At 37.5% G+C, this 16,922-nt stretch overlaps 1 protein-coding gene across 19 annotated transcripts in view; it reads left to right on the top strand.

Annotated features, from left to right (window-relative positions):
* Positions 1-16,922, top strand: part of SOX5 (SRY-box transcription factor 5) — a 1,034,891-nt gene that overhangs the window by 818,019 nt on the left and 199,950 nt on the right. For all 19 annotated transcript variants that reach the window (XM_050746696.1, XM_050746702.1, XM_050746700.1 and 16 more), the window contains 2 exons: positions 5,337-5,509; positions 11,540-11,608. In XM_050746696.1, the coding sequence (XP_050602653.1) occupies positions 5,337-5,509; positions 11,540-11,608 (242 nt within the window). The remainder of the gene's footprint in view (positions 1-5,336; positions 5,510-11,539; positions 11,609-16,922) is intronic.

The raw sequence follows: 16,922 nt of genomic DNA, 5'->3' as shown, positions 1-16,922 counted from the left end.
TGTGACTCTTGCTACTTTCTCCGTTGTTCACAGACCACTTACTAAGTCCTCTCTGAACACTTGGGGATGACCATGAAGAACATGATAATTTAGAGATGAAGCCGTGGGATGGACTTCTTCATCTCAGTTTAGTACTTTCGTAAAAATGGGGAAGATTTCTTTTGCAAAAGCTTATTTTTTTGGCTCAACTCTCTTAAGCCAAAACTAGAATTCCTATGCATGTTTAAATTTGAGAATGGTTTAAAGGGAAGAGGCTTTATTCTTTATGTCGTTCATTAAACAGTGTTAGATGATTTGCTATATGCAATACATATGCTATTTGCCATTACCTATAGTAGGTAATGAGGATAGAAAAGTCCATCATTTACAGTTGCTGCTAATGCAGCTACCTCTCCTGATTTTGGGAGAAAAATGTGAACATAAGATAATACAATGCAACGATTCAATACTATAATAAAGATCTACACATATGCTGTGTAGATTCCCAAAGAAGAGAACAACTGTTATCCATGGAAATCAGGAAAAGAGCCACAAAAAACAAGATGCATGAGCTGGAACACGAAGAATGAATGTTTAGGGAGAGACTGGCCCAGGCAAGGCACTTGTTAAGGATGGCATTTGCAAATGCTCAGAGTGTTGGTGGTGGGGTAATGTTAGAACATTCAGTGTGGCTAGAATTTAGGATGCACAGAGGAAGTGGGAAGATTAGGTAATACTTTGAAGGACCTCATTAATTCATAAAAATGACTTGACAATTTTTTCTGAAGCCAATTGGGAGCAATTGGAGGTCTTTAAACAGGGGAAGTGACAGGACTAGACTTTGACATGACATGACTTTGTTATCTAGGAAGGTAATTTTGGTACCAGTTTTAGAGCATAGATTTGTACAGAGATCAATTGATGGCAGGAAGTTCTATTTTAAAAGTTCTATTTTAAAAATTTGCTACAAAAATTCGTGAAAAAAGTTGACAAAAATGGCAGTGAAGATAGAGAAGGGAGGCTGGAACAAGAGCTCTCTCTAAGTCAGTACAACAGTGTTTATGTTATCACTTGCTTAAAAGGCATTCTTATGGGTTGAACTATCCACCTTCCCCTACCCACCAACCCTAATTCATATGTTGAAGTCCTCATGCCTAGAACATCAGAATATGAACATATTTGGAGATAGGATCTTTACAAAGGGAATTAAATTAAAATGAGTTTCTTATGGTGGGTCCTAACCCAAGATGACTGGTATCCTTGTAAGAAGAGGAAATTTGGACATGGGTATGTACAGATCGAGATGATGTGAACACATATGGAGAAGACAGACATCTACAAGCCAAGGAAGGGGGCCTGGAACAGATCAACCCTGCTGACAACTTAATCTTAGACTTCTAGCATCCAGAACTGAAAGGCAATTTCTGTCTTTTAAACTATGCAGTCTGTGGTACTTTGTTACGGCAGCCCTGGCAAACTAATACAGAAATATTATTGTATATGCTTAAATCTGTGTTATCGAGGATAATACACACAAAAATTAATAATAGTGGTTACCTTTGAAGGGGCAGTGTTGGGAGCAGATCTTTTACTATACACATTTATCATCATTATTTACTAATATGAACATAATAATATTGAAACATACAATTTTAATTAAAGGGAAAACAAACCTATGTTGAGGAAAAATTACTGTGATTGATTAATATCAATGCAGGGATGGGTAGTTGAGAAGGAAATTGAAGACATTAATATTTTAGAATGCTGATTGGTGATAATGCTTTAAAATTACAGGAAAATGGTGACTTTCACTTTATGCATGTTGAATTTTATGACTGAGATACACCCTCAGAGATACCCCATTCTGCATCTAAAAATAAGCTAATAGGACTGGGGGACAATCTTAGGGTTGGCACGTACCTTTTTATTTCATTGACTATGAAACTATGTATTTTAGAACTCAAGAGGTTAAAGTATGCTAAGCATTGTTGAAATATAGTGCTTAGAGGTTGAAGTATGTTAGTTCAAGGCCAGAAAAGGTAAAGAATGGGACTGGACTGGGGAGGATATGGGCATTTATGGGTGGCAACAGAGGAGTCAGTGAAAAAGATTGAGAAGAAAAGTTAGTTAAGTAGGAGTTGAAATGGAATGAAATAGTGTCTAGGAAGTCGTGTGAGAATGCTTAAGATGCAGCAAGATGGGCTGAAGGTTCAAAAAGTTTGATATGAATATGGACTATAAAATTAGAAATTTTGTTTTAAATTTGAAATCTTATTTATGTCTTTATGACTAAGTGAAAACAAATAAACAAATAATTTTGTTAATCTTTCACACACTTAATGACAAAATGATATTTGTTAATTCTCATCACCAAATATATACAGTTGACCCTTGAGCAGCACAGGCTACAATGCCACAGGTCCAGGTCCACCTGTATGTGGATTTTTTTCCCAGCCAAACACAGATCCAAAATACAGTATTCATGGAATGTGAAACCCACCTATGCAGAGGGCTAACTTAAGTGGGTTGTACAGGACCAACTGTAGGTGTTGAGTATGTGCTGATTTGCTTAAGCTTTTAAATTATACTTCCGCATGTTGAGGTGAAATAAGTTTTTTCTGAGTATGGAAGTAATGTAATGATAACCATTGTGGAAAAATTTCTAAATACAAAAATATGAATCCCAGCACTTTGAGAGACCAAGGCGGGTGGATCACAGGGTCAGGAGTTCAAGATCAGCCTGGCCAGCATGGTGAAATCCCGTCTCTACTAAAAATACAAAAAAATTAGCCAGGCATTGTGGTGTGCGCCTGTAATCCCAGCTACTCGAGAGGCTGAGGTGGGAGAATTGCTTGACCCCGGAGGCGGAGGTTGCAGTGAGCCGAGATTGCGCCACTGTACTCCAGCCTGAGTGACAGAAGAAGACTCTATCTCAAAAAAAAAAAAAAAAAAAAAAGAATAAAAAAATTAAAATGAACTATAATTCCACCACTTAGAAATAGCTACTATTAATATGTAGCTAAATTTGCTTTCATATCTTAAACATAGACATGTGCATGCATTGAGTGACTATACACATGTTTCATTTCTCTCCAACTGCTTTTAAACCTAGCTTTATATCATAAACTAGATCCCACATCATTAAATTTTCTTCAAAAATAATTTTTTATGGTTGCAAAATACTTTACCATGGATGACCCATAATTATTTGATTATTCTTCTTTGACATTTAGGTTGTTTCTAGAATTTCATTTAAAATAATTAGTATTAGGCCGGGCGCGGTGGCTCAAGCCTGTAATCCCAGCACTTTGGGAGGCCGAGACGGGCGGATCACGAGGTCAGGAGATCGAGACCATCCTGGCTAACACGGTGAAACCCTGTCTCTACTAAAAATACAAAAAAGTAGCCGGGCGAGGTGGCGAGCGCCTGTAGTCCCAGCTACTTGGGAGGCTGAGGCAGGAGAATGGCGTAAACCCGGGAGGCGGAGCTTGCAGTGAGCAGAGATCCGGCCACCGCACTCCAGCCTGGGCGACAGAGCGAGACTCCATCTCAAAAAAAAAATAAAATAAAATAAAATAAAATAATTAGTATTTAACCCACATTTCTTAAGATATTTTTGGACTAGAATTTTTTTTTTTATGCAGTGTGTCTCACTGCAACCTCAAATTCCTGGATTCACGTGATCCTCCCATCTCAGCCTCCCAAGTAGCTAGGATTACAAGTGCACACCACCACGCTCAGCTAATTTTTTAGAAAAATTTTGTAGAGATGGAGTCTTGCTATGTTGTCCACGCTGGTCTTGAACTCTTGGCCTCAAGTGATCCTCCTGCCTGGGCCTCCCAAAACGTTGGAATTATAGGCCTGAGCTCCTGCACCCAGCCTTGGGCTAGATTTCTAAAAGCAGAATTATCCTTTGTAGGTTATGCGCATTCTAAGACATGATGTGTATTGCTATTCCTAGTGTTTATTCCTTGAAATGTGTTAGAAATTTACTTGTCTTTTTTTTTTTTTTTTTTGAGATGGAGTCTCGCTCTGTCACCCAGGCTGGAGTGCAGTGGCCGGATCTCAGCTCACTGCAAGCTCCGCCTCCCGGGTTTACGCCATTCTCCTGCCTCAGCCTCCCAAGTAGCTGGGACTACAGGCACCTGCCACCTCGCCTGGCTAGTTTTTTTATATATTTTTTAGTAGAGACAGGGTTTCACTGTGTTAGCCAGGATGGTCTCAATCTTCTGACCTCGTGATCCGCCCGTGACTGAGTTATAACAGATCCTTCTATCTATACATGTATACAGGTGGCAAATGCAGTAGTAAGCCAGTGCATAGTGTCTTATGTTTAAAGTGAAAATTGTAATTAAAGAGGGTGTTCTTTCCTACTGGTAGTACTTTATCATAGGGGCCTTGTCTATCTTGTGAGTTCTAAAAGAACAATTAAACGTGATACTGTTTCTGTTACAGTGAACCGCACACATTTCCCTTATATTAAATATGCATTTTAACTTAATAAGATTCCTTGGCGTGTTTTAAATATCTTGAGTGTAATATGTATTTTAAATGATTACCATGACTTCTCCAAATCTTGGATTTATGTATTAGCTTGCATGACCATAATGTGATGCTAATTTGCCAACCACATTATCTCACAATTGCTGTATTTGTGTTCTCAAACTTAAGTATTTGCTCAGTTAACTATATTTTATTTTTGAAGATAGACTCTGAATTGGCATATGGGGAATACAGTCTAAATCTTGATTATATAAATAGATGTTTGCTCTTTTTTAACATAGAATTTCTTAGTTCTGAATCTTTAACTTTTTTTAAAGAAAGGGAGAATCATATCACTAATATGAATGCTTTGAACTCTTAATAACTGTGGCTGTTAGTTTTTTATGTCTTTGTCTTCCCTCTTTAATTATATGAAAAACTATGGTACTTAAGGCCAAGAACTGTACTTTGGACATCTTTTTATTTCCAGCAGGCCCTAGTATAGAACATTAAAAACTAGACGGTCAGCCAACATTTTAAAAAAATTTACTTATAAAGTAAAAGTTAAAAAAACTATAGATTATTACTGGTCATAAATGTAAAAACATTCAAAATGTTTGGTCATTCTGGTATTTTGTTAGAAGCCCAATGTGCTATCTATTGTGCCAGAGAGCCAGGTTCATTGTGGTATTTTGTAATGGGCAAATTGCCATCACTTTTTACTGTTGCGTGAAAATGTAAAACAAGGTAGGTAGTGTTTTTGTGTTTATTGAACTTTATATTTGGACTAGCTCTGTATGCAACAGAGCCATCGTCATTGAAATCATTACTTTTTCTCATGCATTTTGTCTGTTTTATTGCCATGTGATTTGTAGGGACTCCCGAGAGCTTAGCTGAGAAAGAAAGGCAACTCATGGGCATGATCAACCAGCTGACCAGCCTACGAGAGCAGCTGTTGGCTGCCCACGATGAGCAGAAGAAACTAGCTGCCTCTCAGATTGAGAAACAGCGTCAGCAAATGGAGCTGGCCAAGCAGCAACAAGAACAGGTGAGTAAGAACTTAGCGACACAATCAAACTCCTCAGACATTGTTTTGCCTGCTACTTATAGGTCACTGTCCTAGGCACACAACAATGAATAAGAGTGCCTTCCACCTCCCTCGTTAAATAAATTAAAAGGCCAAAAACAAAACAAAAACCCACCCACAGACAAAACCCAGATTTTAAGATGCTTATTAACTACTTTGGTGGTAAGGAGCGCAGAAGTAATTTTAATCAAGGTCAATTCTGATAAATCATGAGAAAACTATCATAAAAGAACCATGGAGAGTCAAGAGAACATTTTCAACAAGAAACATTTTGAAAGAATTCATGAGAGAGCTGACATTTGAGATATGCTTTGAAGAACTTGTGGGCTTCAACAAGTAAAGTGAGTTTTCAGCTGGGGGCAGGAAGTTCAGTTACAAGGTCATTATAATACTTTAAATTAAAAAGAGTGAGAAGCTAAATTAGTCAGGGTAATGACCATGGACAAAGAGATGAAAGGAATAAACAGGTGGAAGAGTTATGGTTAGTAGAGTTCTTTGAGTAGGCAAAAGGGAAAGAAAGGGAAAGTGTTGAGCCTAGTGATAGGGAGATGGAGAATGCCATCACCGGAAACAGAGAAAGTCAGAAGAGCAAGTTTGGAAAAGAGAGTGGTTTTATGATGTTGAATTAGAGCTGCTGTCAGGGTTTCCAGTTGGAGGTATGTGAGAGACAGCTAGAAACACCAATCAGCACTTTGGAAGAGAGCTCAGGTGTTTCTTAGGCTATTTACAGAGAAATAGTGGTTTAAACTCTACTGGAGGAGATAACATTCATTCATTTATTTGACAAATAGTCATCTAGTGCTTCTTATGTGCCAGGCACTATACTAACTAATTACTGACAAAGCCCCTAAATTTTAGTGGAAAGAAAGAGACATATAAAGGAACAGATAAATTAACAAAATGATATTATATAGTGATAAATAATTTGAAAAAATATAAACAGAGTAATAAGATAAAAGTTGATTGCTATGACAAGGCAATGCTTCTTAGATTGGGCGGCTAGATCTTTCTGAAGCTTTGGCAATTGAGCTCAGATCTAAATGACATACAAAAGGCAGCCATGTTAATATCGGGGACAGGAGTGTTTTATGCAGAGATGTGGCAGGCTTATAGGCCTTAATTTATAGTGGTAATATTACAAGAAAGCAGAAAGGAACTAAGGGTAGATCCTTGGGAGATACTGGCTTATAGAGCTGGCAGAGAAAGGAAAATGAACATATGCGGAAAGAATCAGATATGGAAGTGGGGCCAGGAGTGCAATGTCATAGGAAACAAAATGGAGACTTTTAAGGAGAGATACAGGGAGCAGTGTTAAATGCTACAGAAAAGTAGTCATTCTAATATGAAATTGAAACTACTAGATTTTTCATTTAGATTCTCATTGTTGGCCTTGAAGAGTAAGACTTCTATAGTGTTTTAGTAGCCAGAATCAGACAATAAAAACTGGAAAATACGTAGTAGAAAAATGGAGGCAATGCCTATGAACTATTAGTTAAAAAAAAATTGGTAGTAAATAGAAGATAAGATAGAGGGGAGGTGACACAGTTTCAGCTTACAGATAAGTATGGCCCTCTTTTTCATGGCTAAGTCCTTTTCCTGTTCCATGTTCTGGGCATAGTCCATTCACCACCCCAAGTGGAGGATGGCCACTATTTAATATTTGTGTGTCTACACATCCCTGCAAAACCGTCTAAACATCTTTCATAGTATAAGCCAGCAGGATTGAATGGCATGAAGAAATACTCAGTTTATGTTTGAGGAGCTCCTTTTTTCTACCCTCTTATTTCCATTCTACTCTTCTCTACTTGGTGGTTTATGCCTGTTAAAAGATGTTAGTTTTATTTTTAATGAAATGCCTCATCACTTTCATTAAAGATATATTTGGCTTGCTTTTGGATACGGCCCATATGCCTCTTGCTTTATCCCTATGAGAAAAGAGTTCAGAATGCTTGCCTGTAACAGCATAAAAAAACACCACTCTTTTCTTATCCTTAACTCTCAATCTTTCAATCAACTGAATTCTGGAGAATCCTAGGAGCCTCTGAAAATGTAGCTTGGCTGGGGATATTTTTTGTAAACAATCCCTATTTGCTTTGATGGGTCTGAGGGCACACATGTCCTGAAAGATCTAAGCAATGACTGATGGAGAGGAAGTTTCTTTCTTATCTCTTTCACATTCTAGCCCATCCCTGAATATTATAAAAGGATTCTAGAATCCTTTGATTCTAATACTTTCCCAAGACCTCTGACATTCTCCTTGGAACTTTACAAACCCCTAAGTTCTTCAAGAATTTCTCTCCTGTGTTGGAGAGACGTCCTGCAGTGCTGCCTCTACAGCCTGAGAGAAGATCCCTGGTGATAGCTACAGGACATGTTTCTAGAGCCCATTCAGCTCTCCCAGCGCTTCTCTACCATACATAGCAGGCATGCACAGTTACCACTCTGTGGTGGCAGATCTTTTCATGAAGGGGCATTTAATACTTATTCTTTAAGGGTCAGGGCAGGTTCATCTTCTCCTGCAAAGTCTTTTTCTGACGCTCCTCCCAGCACTCCCTACTGAGTGTAGAATGTCTCCATTCTGTGCATTCTAATACTGCTGGTATAGGACCTGTTTACTGACAAGCCTTTCCCTCAGATTCTGAGCTCCATTCCACATTCATCTATTAGATAAATATTCATTGACCACCAATTTGGTGCCAGGTTTTGTTCTAGTTAGTGGGAGTAGAGTAGGGGGATAAAACAGACAAAAATCCCTTGTGTACTGAAATCTTGCTGGGAGGGGTAGACAATAAATAAACCAGTAAACTATATGTTGATAAGCATTATGTTGAAAAATTAAGCAGGGCATTGGGGATGAGGGTATTATCTATGGGAATATGTTCTTTTAAAATGGGTGCTCAGGGAAGACATTATTGACTGAGAACATTTGAGCAGAAACCTGTAGGAGGTGTGGGAGTGAGCCATGGGGCTGTCTAGGCAGAGTATTCGAGACAGAGCAAAATGTAAGTGCAAAGGCCCAGAAGCAGGAGTATCCTTGGGAGGCAGGAACATCCTTGGTGTGTACAAGAGGCAGTTAGGAATGCAATGTGGCGGCCGGGCGCGGTGGCTCAAGCCTGTAATCCCAGCACTTTGGGAGGCCGAGACGGGCGGATCACGAGGTCAGGAGATCGAGACCATCCTGGCTAACACGGTGAAACCCCGTCTCTACTAAAAATACAAAAAACTAGCCAGGCGAGGTGGCGGGCGTCTGTAGTCCCAGCTACTTGGGAGGCTGAGGCAGGAGAATGGCGTGAACCCGGGAGGTGGAGCTTGCAGTGAGCTGAGATCCGGCCACTGCACTCCAGCCTGGGTGACAGAGCAAGACTCCGTCTCAAAAAAAAAAAAAAAAAAAAAAGGAATGCAATGTGGCAAGCATGAGGGTGAAAGGGGAGGAGATGAAATCAGAGAGGTAGCACGAGGCCATAACATATAGGGCCTTGCAGGCATTATATTCACACCAGCTTTTTGCTGAGTGAGAGAGAAGTGTTTTGGAAAGATGAATAGCATGACATGATATATATATACAGACGTATATATATTTATATATTTTATATATATATAAACCATATGTATATTTATATGTTTTATATATATATAAATATATATATGGGTTTTTTTGTTTTTTGGGGGACAGAGTCTCACACTGTCACCTAGGCTGGAGTGCAATGGCATAATCTCGGCTCACTGCATCCTCCGCCTCCTGGGTTCAAGAGATTCTGCCTCAGCCTCCTGAGTAGCTAGGATTACAGACACCCTCCACCATTCCTGGCTCATTTTTCATATTTTCAGTAGAGACGGGGCTTCACTATATTGGCCAGGCTGGTCTCGAACTCCTGACCTCGCAGTCTGCCCACCTCAGCCTCTCAAAGTGGACTCATATTTTAAAAAGTACTCTCAGGATGCTGGTCTGCGATTGACTATAGGGAGCAGGAGCAAAAAGCAATTGAAATATTGATATGTGGGAGGAAGGAACTAGACTTAATGAGAAAGGTAATCTTCCTTCTACTGTCTCTTTTACCACTTCCTTCAGAAAAAAAAAAAATTGTGGGTCTGGCACGGTGGCTCACGCCTGTAATCCCAGCACTTTAGGAGGCCGAGGTGGGTGGATCACCTGAGGTCAGAGTTCAAGACCAGTCTGGCCACCATGGTGAAACCCTGTCTCTAGTAAAAGTACAAAAAAATTAACCAAGCATGGTGGTGGATGCCTGTAATCCCAGCTGCTCAGGAGGCTGAGGCAGGAGAATTGCTTGAACCCAGGAAGCGGAGGTTGCAGTGAGCCGAGATCACGCCATTGCACTCTAGCCTGGGCAACAAGAGCAAAACTCTGTCTCAAAAAAAAAAAAAGAAAAGAAAAAAGAAATAAAAAAATGTATTTTTTTTTTTACTATATTCCAAAGATAAAATTAAAGCATTAAAATAATTATAATTATATCAACATCCATAGGGAAATACATTTTTTTGTGCAGCCATGTAGACTCATCGTTATCGCATGGGTTCTTTTATTCACGGTGATGTGTGAGTTTTTTCCTGAGTTTTTGACTTTTGGGTATAGAGGTTAAGAGATTTTTTAAAAAATAAAAATGTTAGTGACTATTACTTGATGAGAATGGGATCTAAAACTTATTTATAAGAGACTGATAAGTTTCAAGATGTTAGAAGTTACATCCTATCCCATGTGATGAAATATTTGCAATTTTCATTTCATCCATTCATGCATTCTTATCAGATATCCATTCAGCATTGCTTTTATAATGGACTTGCTGAGAACAGTGGGTAAAATATACATGGCCTCTACCCTCACTGAATTTATGCACTTCTCCCTAGGAGACAGAAATATGTTAATAACAAATAGATAAACAAATATAAAGTCATAGCATGGGCGTAATATTAAGTAAATGTAGAAGGTGTCATAAATGCAAATAACAGTGGGAGTGGGAAGTGATTGTCCTGTTCTCTAAGTTAGGAAATACTTAAGATGACTATATGGAAGGCTAAATCTCAAATTTAGTTTGGGGCTTGTTGAACTTGAGGTTCCTTTGAATAAGTCTCTCAATAAACGGACCTGATGCTTAAAACAAAGGTCTAGACCAGAGAAGCAAATTTAGAAGCAGTTGGCTTACATATGGAAGTAAGTACGAAGGGAAAGAACAGAGTCTAAAATTGAGTCTCAGAGAATTATAACATTTAATGTCTGGAAAGAGCCATTAAAGGTGACTAAGGAGAAGACATGAGAGGTAAAGATGAAACCAGGGAAGTATGATGATGTCACAGAAGCCAACAGATAAAGTTCATGATCAGGGGAAAGCATTTGAGTGTTGAATTCTAATGAGAGGTCAAAAGGTGACAACTGAAAAACGCTTCAGAATTTTAAAATAATGGATGTGATTGGCAACCTTCTTAAGAATCATTTTGGTAGAGACATGGAAGCAGAAACCACAGTAGTATGCATTGAGTTGGTGGTTAGGGGTTTGTGAGAGGCAGTAATAAGAAAATTATTTACCTACAAACAAAAAAATACAAAAACTTTACTAATAAATACAGTGTCTTGCAATACTTTGTGCTACTCTGAACTCCTGTCTTAAACCTCCCCCTCCCCATTTGTGAAGCACTGTGTCATAGTGAAAGGCTGAAAATGTCAGAAGCAGCACCTTTCTTAATATATCACCAGAAAGAGGAATGTTTGAAAATCAGACATTTCTTTCTGGGATTGATCACTGACTGTCCTAGTATCTTAGTCTTCATTTGTTTTAGGCCAAAAGAAACATAACTGTTCCTAAAGACTAAATATCTTCCTTGATCTTAGGATGAATTGTGGAAAATTTCAGAGCACAGACACCTCTATTTTCATCATCTTAATCAGTGTCAAATCAAACTTCGTGAAACAGAACATTAGTAACTTCCCTCCCGGACTCCAATATACTTGTAAATTTCTCATGTGCAATTTCTTCACAGATTGCAAGACAACAGCAGCAGCTTCTGCAGCAACAACACAAAATCAATTTGCTCCAGCAACAGATCCAGGTCAGAAATCATAATTTCAATATACTTACAATTTAAAAAAAATATTTTCTGTCTTATCCTTAAATATCTAACTGAAATGACCTCCAAAATAAAATGACTTCCAGGCTAATTCATGACATAGCACCTCCTCTGCCAGGCGAATCTTGCAAATGGTGTCTGTCAGTCACAGGCCCTACTGTGTCAGGGAGCTGCAATCTAAGCAAGCTAACAGTTATTTTCATCTTATGCTGAGAAGAAATTATTGTAGATAAAAGTTTCATTTTATCTATATTTTAATGTTAAATTGTGTCTGTAAGAGTTCTTAATTGGGTAGGTGCAGGGAACCAAAGCAGAAATGTACCTAGGTTTTCAGTTAGAGAAGTAGTGCCAGAGAGAACTTTATTATTGTATGCCGGAGAGCCATGTGTGATAAAGGTGGAACACAGGGACGGTAATAATTTGCTGTTGAAGTTGATTTACCTGTGGTTTTGCCTGGAGAAAACAAGCCTGAAGGCTGTAGGACCTCCATATTTTCGTTATTTGGAAATTTGCAATGATAAGGAGCCTCAATATAGGAGGCAGCAGCTGTATTGGTAACAAAGAGAAAAAAAGTTTCCAGTGATGTCTTGTTTCCACCACTTGCTAGTGTCATAAACTTTGACAAAAGTTCAGCTTTGTTTCCCTTCTGACAGTTTGCTTTCTCAACAGCACTTACTTCATATAGAGATTTTTGAGGATTAAAGGAAATCATGGATAAAGAGCCTTAGCATAGTGTCAGGGCACATAGTAAGTGCTCAGTACTCACTTGCTGTGACTCTCAAGGAACCTAATTGGTGGAGCTGTGAATCCAACCCCTTGTAACATCATCCATCTGGAGGCAACTGTCAGCTTTGCAGTATGCTAATCTGGAGAGAAATTCATGATTCTCTTGAAGTTATATCTTGAGATCCAACATATTTTATTAAGTGTAAATATCATAAATGACAGGAAGCAAATGTGTCAAAATTATTTCACTCTTGTATTAATCTTGTTTTAACTTCTTTGCCATCCAAATTTCTCCCATTGTATCTAATTGAGTCAGGCACACGTCACTGTTCCTTCTTTCTTATTCTACCTGGGATTTTAATGACCTGTAGATAGCTTCAGTGAGACAGTGGAAGTTCAGTAAGATGTTCCAGCCAGGGACCTTTCCCCTCCTTAACTGTAATTATGATCAGCACATTTCTAACATGTTATAATCCATTCATATCTGAAGTGTGGTTATTCATTTCAGTGGTTTAAAACTGTTCATTGAACTTCATGTTGTTCAAAGTACACTGACTTTAGTCGATGGTAGCTGGTTATCTGCATTTAAAATTTTTTAAATTATCAAAACATAGGTATTAATATTGTTATGGCACTTTCCTTTTCTAAATAAGGTAATTCCATAATCAGCAACGTGGTAGTCACTTGATTTCACTGCAATTTGACAAGTGTACCAATAGTTTTAGATTTTTATAATTTCTGTGATACTGAAATCAGTCCTCGGTTATACAGAATGGCAAACATAGATTTCAACTCCTATTGTAAATGTGTGTAAGGCTCAATTAACTGTTCTGACCAATTATATTAGCCAACACCTTCAGTGCTTTCTTAGGAATTATTCCACAATTAGGACCACTACATTCACAATGTGGATTTTAAGCCCTGTCATAATGACAGAAAGTTGAAATGGATGGATTCTTGCTTCAGAGCATGAAGCACTATAATTTATAAGTCAGAACATTTTTAATGAAAAGTACTTAAAAATTATATGTTCTAGAAATTCTATAACTATAGGAACTATATTCCAGAGAGCAAAGGCCAAGTTTAACAACCTGCCCAAGACCACACAATTAGAAACTGTAGAGCTAGGATAAGAAGCAAAGTTTTCTGACTATAATAGAACTTGTGTGGAGTATGAGAATTTTAAAAGCGTAGAATTTCTATTTGATCCAAGTGTTAAGCGGCTAGCCTCTATTATTTCAGAGTGGGAAAAGAAAAAGTCCCTAAAGGAAATAAAGTCACACTGAAAGTAATTTGAGGGAAACATTGAGATATTGAGATATATAAATATATTTGTCTTCTTTCTAGGGTTAGTGCAGATAAATGAAACTGACAGAGTCAAAACCCTTTCAGGCAACAAATAAGTACTCAGCAAGACTGATAACCTGAAAGAAATTCGTTTTCACAGCTTCCAGCATATTCATTAACTAAAAGTATAGTTCTGAAATATATTTTGTCAATTGATAATTTGGAGAAGTCTTATAAACACTTAATAGTTACGAAAGTAACAACATATTTGAATTATTTAGTCTACTCTGAGATTGTTCAAACAATTATGGAAAGCTCTGATGTGGTGGAATATGTAGAAATAGGACATTAAAAATGTAGAACAGACTAATTTTCCCACCACATAAATCATTGCCATATTTCATTTTAGAATGTTTTTTCTTCCCTTTTCTCCTTCTTCCTACTGCCTTCTTTTTCATGGAAGCATAGGGAAGGATGAAGACTAGTAAATATAGAATCTGCTATCACGAAAGGCAATTGGAGTGTATAACAAATATTTTAAGATTTATTTTAATTAAAAATGGATATATATTTGAATGCTCACAAAATAATTTACCATATATTATCTTATTTGACATTTGAAAATACTCATCTAGAATTTTGATCTACTTTTTGTTTTAATACAGTGCCTTGATACCTTGTAGAAATAAAGATACTAACTTAAATTATTCATCCTGATTGTACTCCTTAGATGTTTTGTACCATTGTTGCTCCGGACCTTAGAAAACAATGCATATATTGATGGAGTAGTAGACTGTAGTGTTTTATAGTCCACAATTAAGTATGCCTTTAAAATGTTTGTTTCCTATATGAATACAAAATACATTATCTTGGTCCAGTTTTAGCAAAGGAATCCAATACATCAAATGGGTTAGACAGATCTGCTGTGTGGATTCGATTGATAAGAGTTAGAGCTGGGCAATGTTTTTCGTTTGATGGGTATGTCAAATGACAGCGAAGATAATATTTTCCTACATTTTGCTCATTGTTCTTGTGAGATCTCGCTAAAGGAGAAGTCAATTTAGACATCTTTATTACATTTGAAATATATGTCATTTGATTTAAAAAGCATGAACAAGTTTGTTTGTTTGTGTGTATGCACAAACATTTACATACTCTAATACCCCGGTATATTACTCAGGGTTCCCCAGAGTCACAGAATCAATAAAAGATATAGATATAGATGATACAGATAGATATAAATATAGATGTAGATATAGATAGATATGTGAGAGGGGACTTACTGGGTGATTAGCGTGAGCCAATGATGGAGGCTAAGTCCTGCAACAGGCCTTCTGCAAGCTGGAGACCCTGGGAGGCAGGCAGCATGGTTTTTCAGTCCAAGTCCAAAGGCCTCAGAACCAGGGAAGCTGTTGATAAAACTTTCACTCCAAGGCCAGTGGCCTCAGAACCCAGGAAGCTGCAAGTGTAAGTCCTGGAGTACAAAGACAAGGAGACTGAAGTTGATATCTAAGGACAGAGGAAGAGTGTATCCCAGTCCCACCAGATAGATGCACGCATTCACTTTTTCTCTGTTTTTGTTCTCGCTGGATCCTCAGAAGATTAGATGGTCCCTGTCCACATTGAGAGGGTGAATGTTCCCCACCTAGGCCACTTAGATTCACGTGCTAATCTCCTCAGAAAGCAACCTCACAACACACCACAGCATAATGTTTTACCAGGTTGCTAGGTAATCCTTAATCCAGACAGCTTGACACCTAAAATTAATCATCACATCCAGGTTATTTCAAGTTTCTCTTGGCATTTTTAATTCTTTCTCAACCTCTGATGAAAAGAGTGGTGATACATTTAACTGGTAGTAGGTAACTGGTGGTAGGTAAACTTACTCTAGAGAAAATGCCATAAGAATCTGCAAGTGAACCAGTTTTATTTAATTGCTCAGGATCAGTTCTTTATGAACTATTTTTATTTCTTTAAAAAGCAACCTTAGCTCTAAAACTACATAATTCTAACTGGATTAAAAACTCAATCTACATTTCTTCCTTATAAAGACTTTATAGGGTTACAGTCTTCTGCCAGGTTGACCCACCTAATTCATTAAGGATTAAGAATGTTTTCTGTTATTGTTTGCAATATCATAAATCAGTTTACTCTACAAATACCGGAAACATCCATCTTCCCTCAAGAACATGTCCACTTTTCTATGAGACTCTTAATTTTAGAAGCACTAAGAAGTTTGTCTTATTTTTCTACTATTCAGGAATATTTCCCTCTAATATTTTTGTTGATTGACTTAAAAGAGAATTTTTAAATTTCAATTTACTGTATCAAGCTAACTTTAATGCACATCAATACATGAGATGAAATTTTTAAATATTTAAGAATAAGATATCATTCTAGATTATTTTGGAAGGGAAGCTCTTTTTTTCCCCTCTTATTCTGTTGACTGTTCTACACCCATCTTTTAGCAATTTTATTTTGTATTTTCTTTTTTTACATCAAATCAACCTGTTTCTAATATTGATAGTTGATTTACGTTTCCAGTAAAGATCCTGGACCAGTGGTTCATCTTGACCTGATTCACTGTTTTACAGGAAGTGACTGAGTGACCTCTACTCAGCTTTCATTATGACGACAAATTGAGTGTTCCCGGAGACCTAAGTTTCCTTTCATCTTGAAGCTTCTGGTGGGACAGGGTTTCTATAGTTTTGGGCATGTGTGTGAGAAGCATGTCCCAGTTATAAGTTTCTTCCCCCTTTTCAATAGTACTTAATGGAATTTAAGGTTCTTTATAGCAACTAATAGGGCTAATCCGAAAATGTGTTCTATCATGAAATCTACTTGAGATACTTTTTAAGTACACGTTTAAAGATACTGTACTTCTTTTCAACTGCATATTTTATGATTCCCATACCAAGGCATCAGTGTTAGAACTTTTATAAGAGATTCCAAAAATTTACCCCATTTCCCCGTCTGATTAACTTTTCCAACTATTGTTCATTGTGTTCTTTTGCAAGCAAAGAATTGGTATTTAATAATCTCCTGTCATTGTTTCTGATTCATAAGGTAAGCATGTACAGGACTAGTCATAGCTTTGGGTCACTGATTCTGTCTGAACCTAAGGGCAGAGCAAAGAAAATATTTCCATTCTCTTGTATTCTTAGTTTGAAAATGTGTATTGCATAGTATATAGGAAGGAACTTGGTTGCTTTCGGTGGTATAGGATTATAATTACCTGTATGAAATGCAATTTTAATTATGTTGAGTAGTTTTTTTAAAAAAT

The sequence above is a fragment of the Macaca thibetana genome, chromosome 11 (assembly GCF_024542745.1).
Source record: "Macaca thibetana thibetana isolate TM-01 chromosome 11, ASM2454274v1, whole genome shotgun sequence".
In the NCBI taxonomy this organism is placed as follows: Eukaryota; Metazoa; Chordata; class Mammalia; order Primates; family Cercopithecidae; genus Macaca; species Macaca thibetana.
This window is presented reverse-complemented; position numbering and strand designations above follow the sequence as displayed.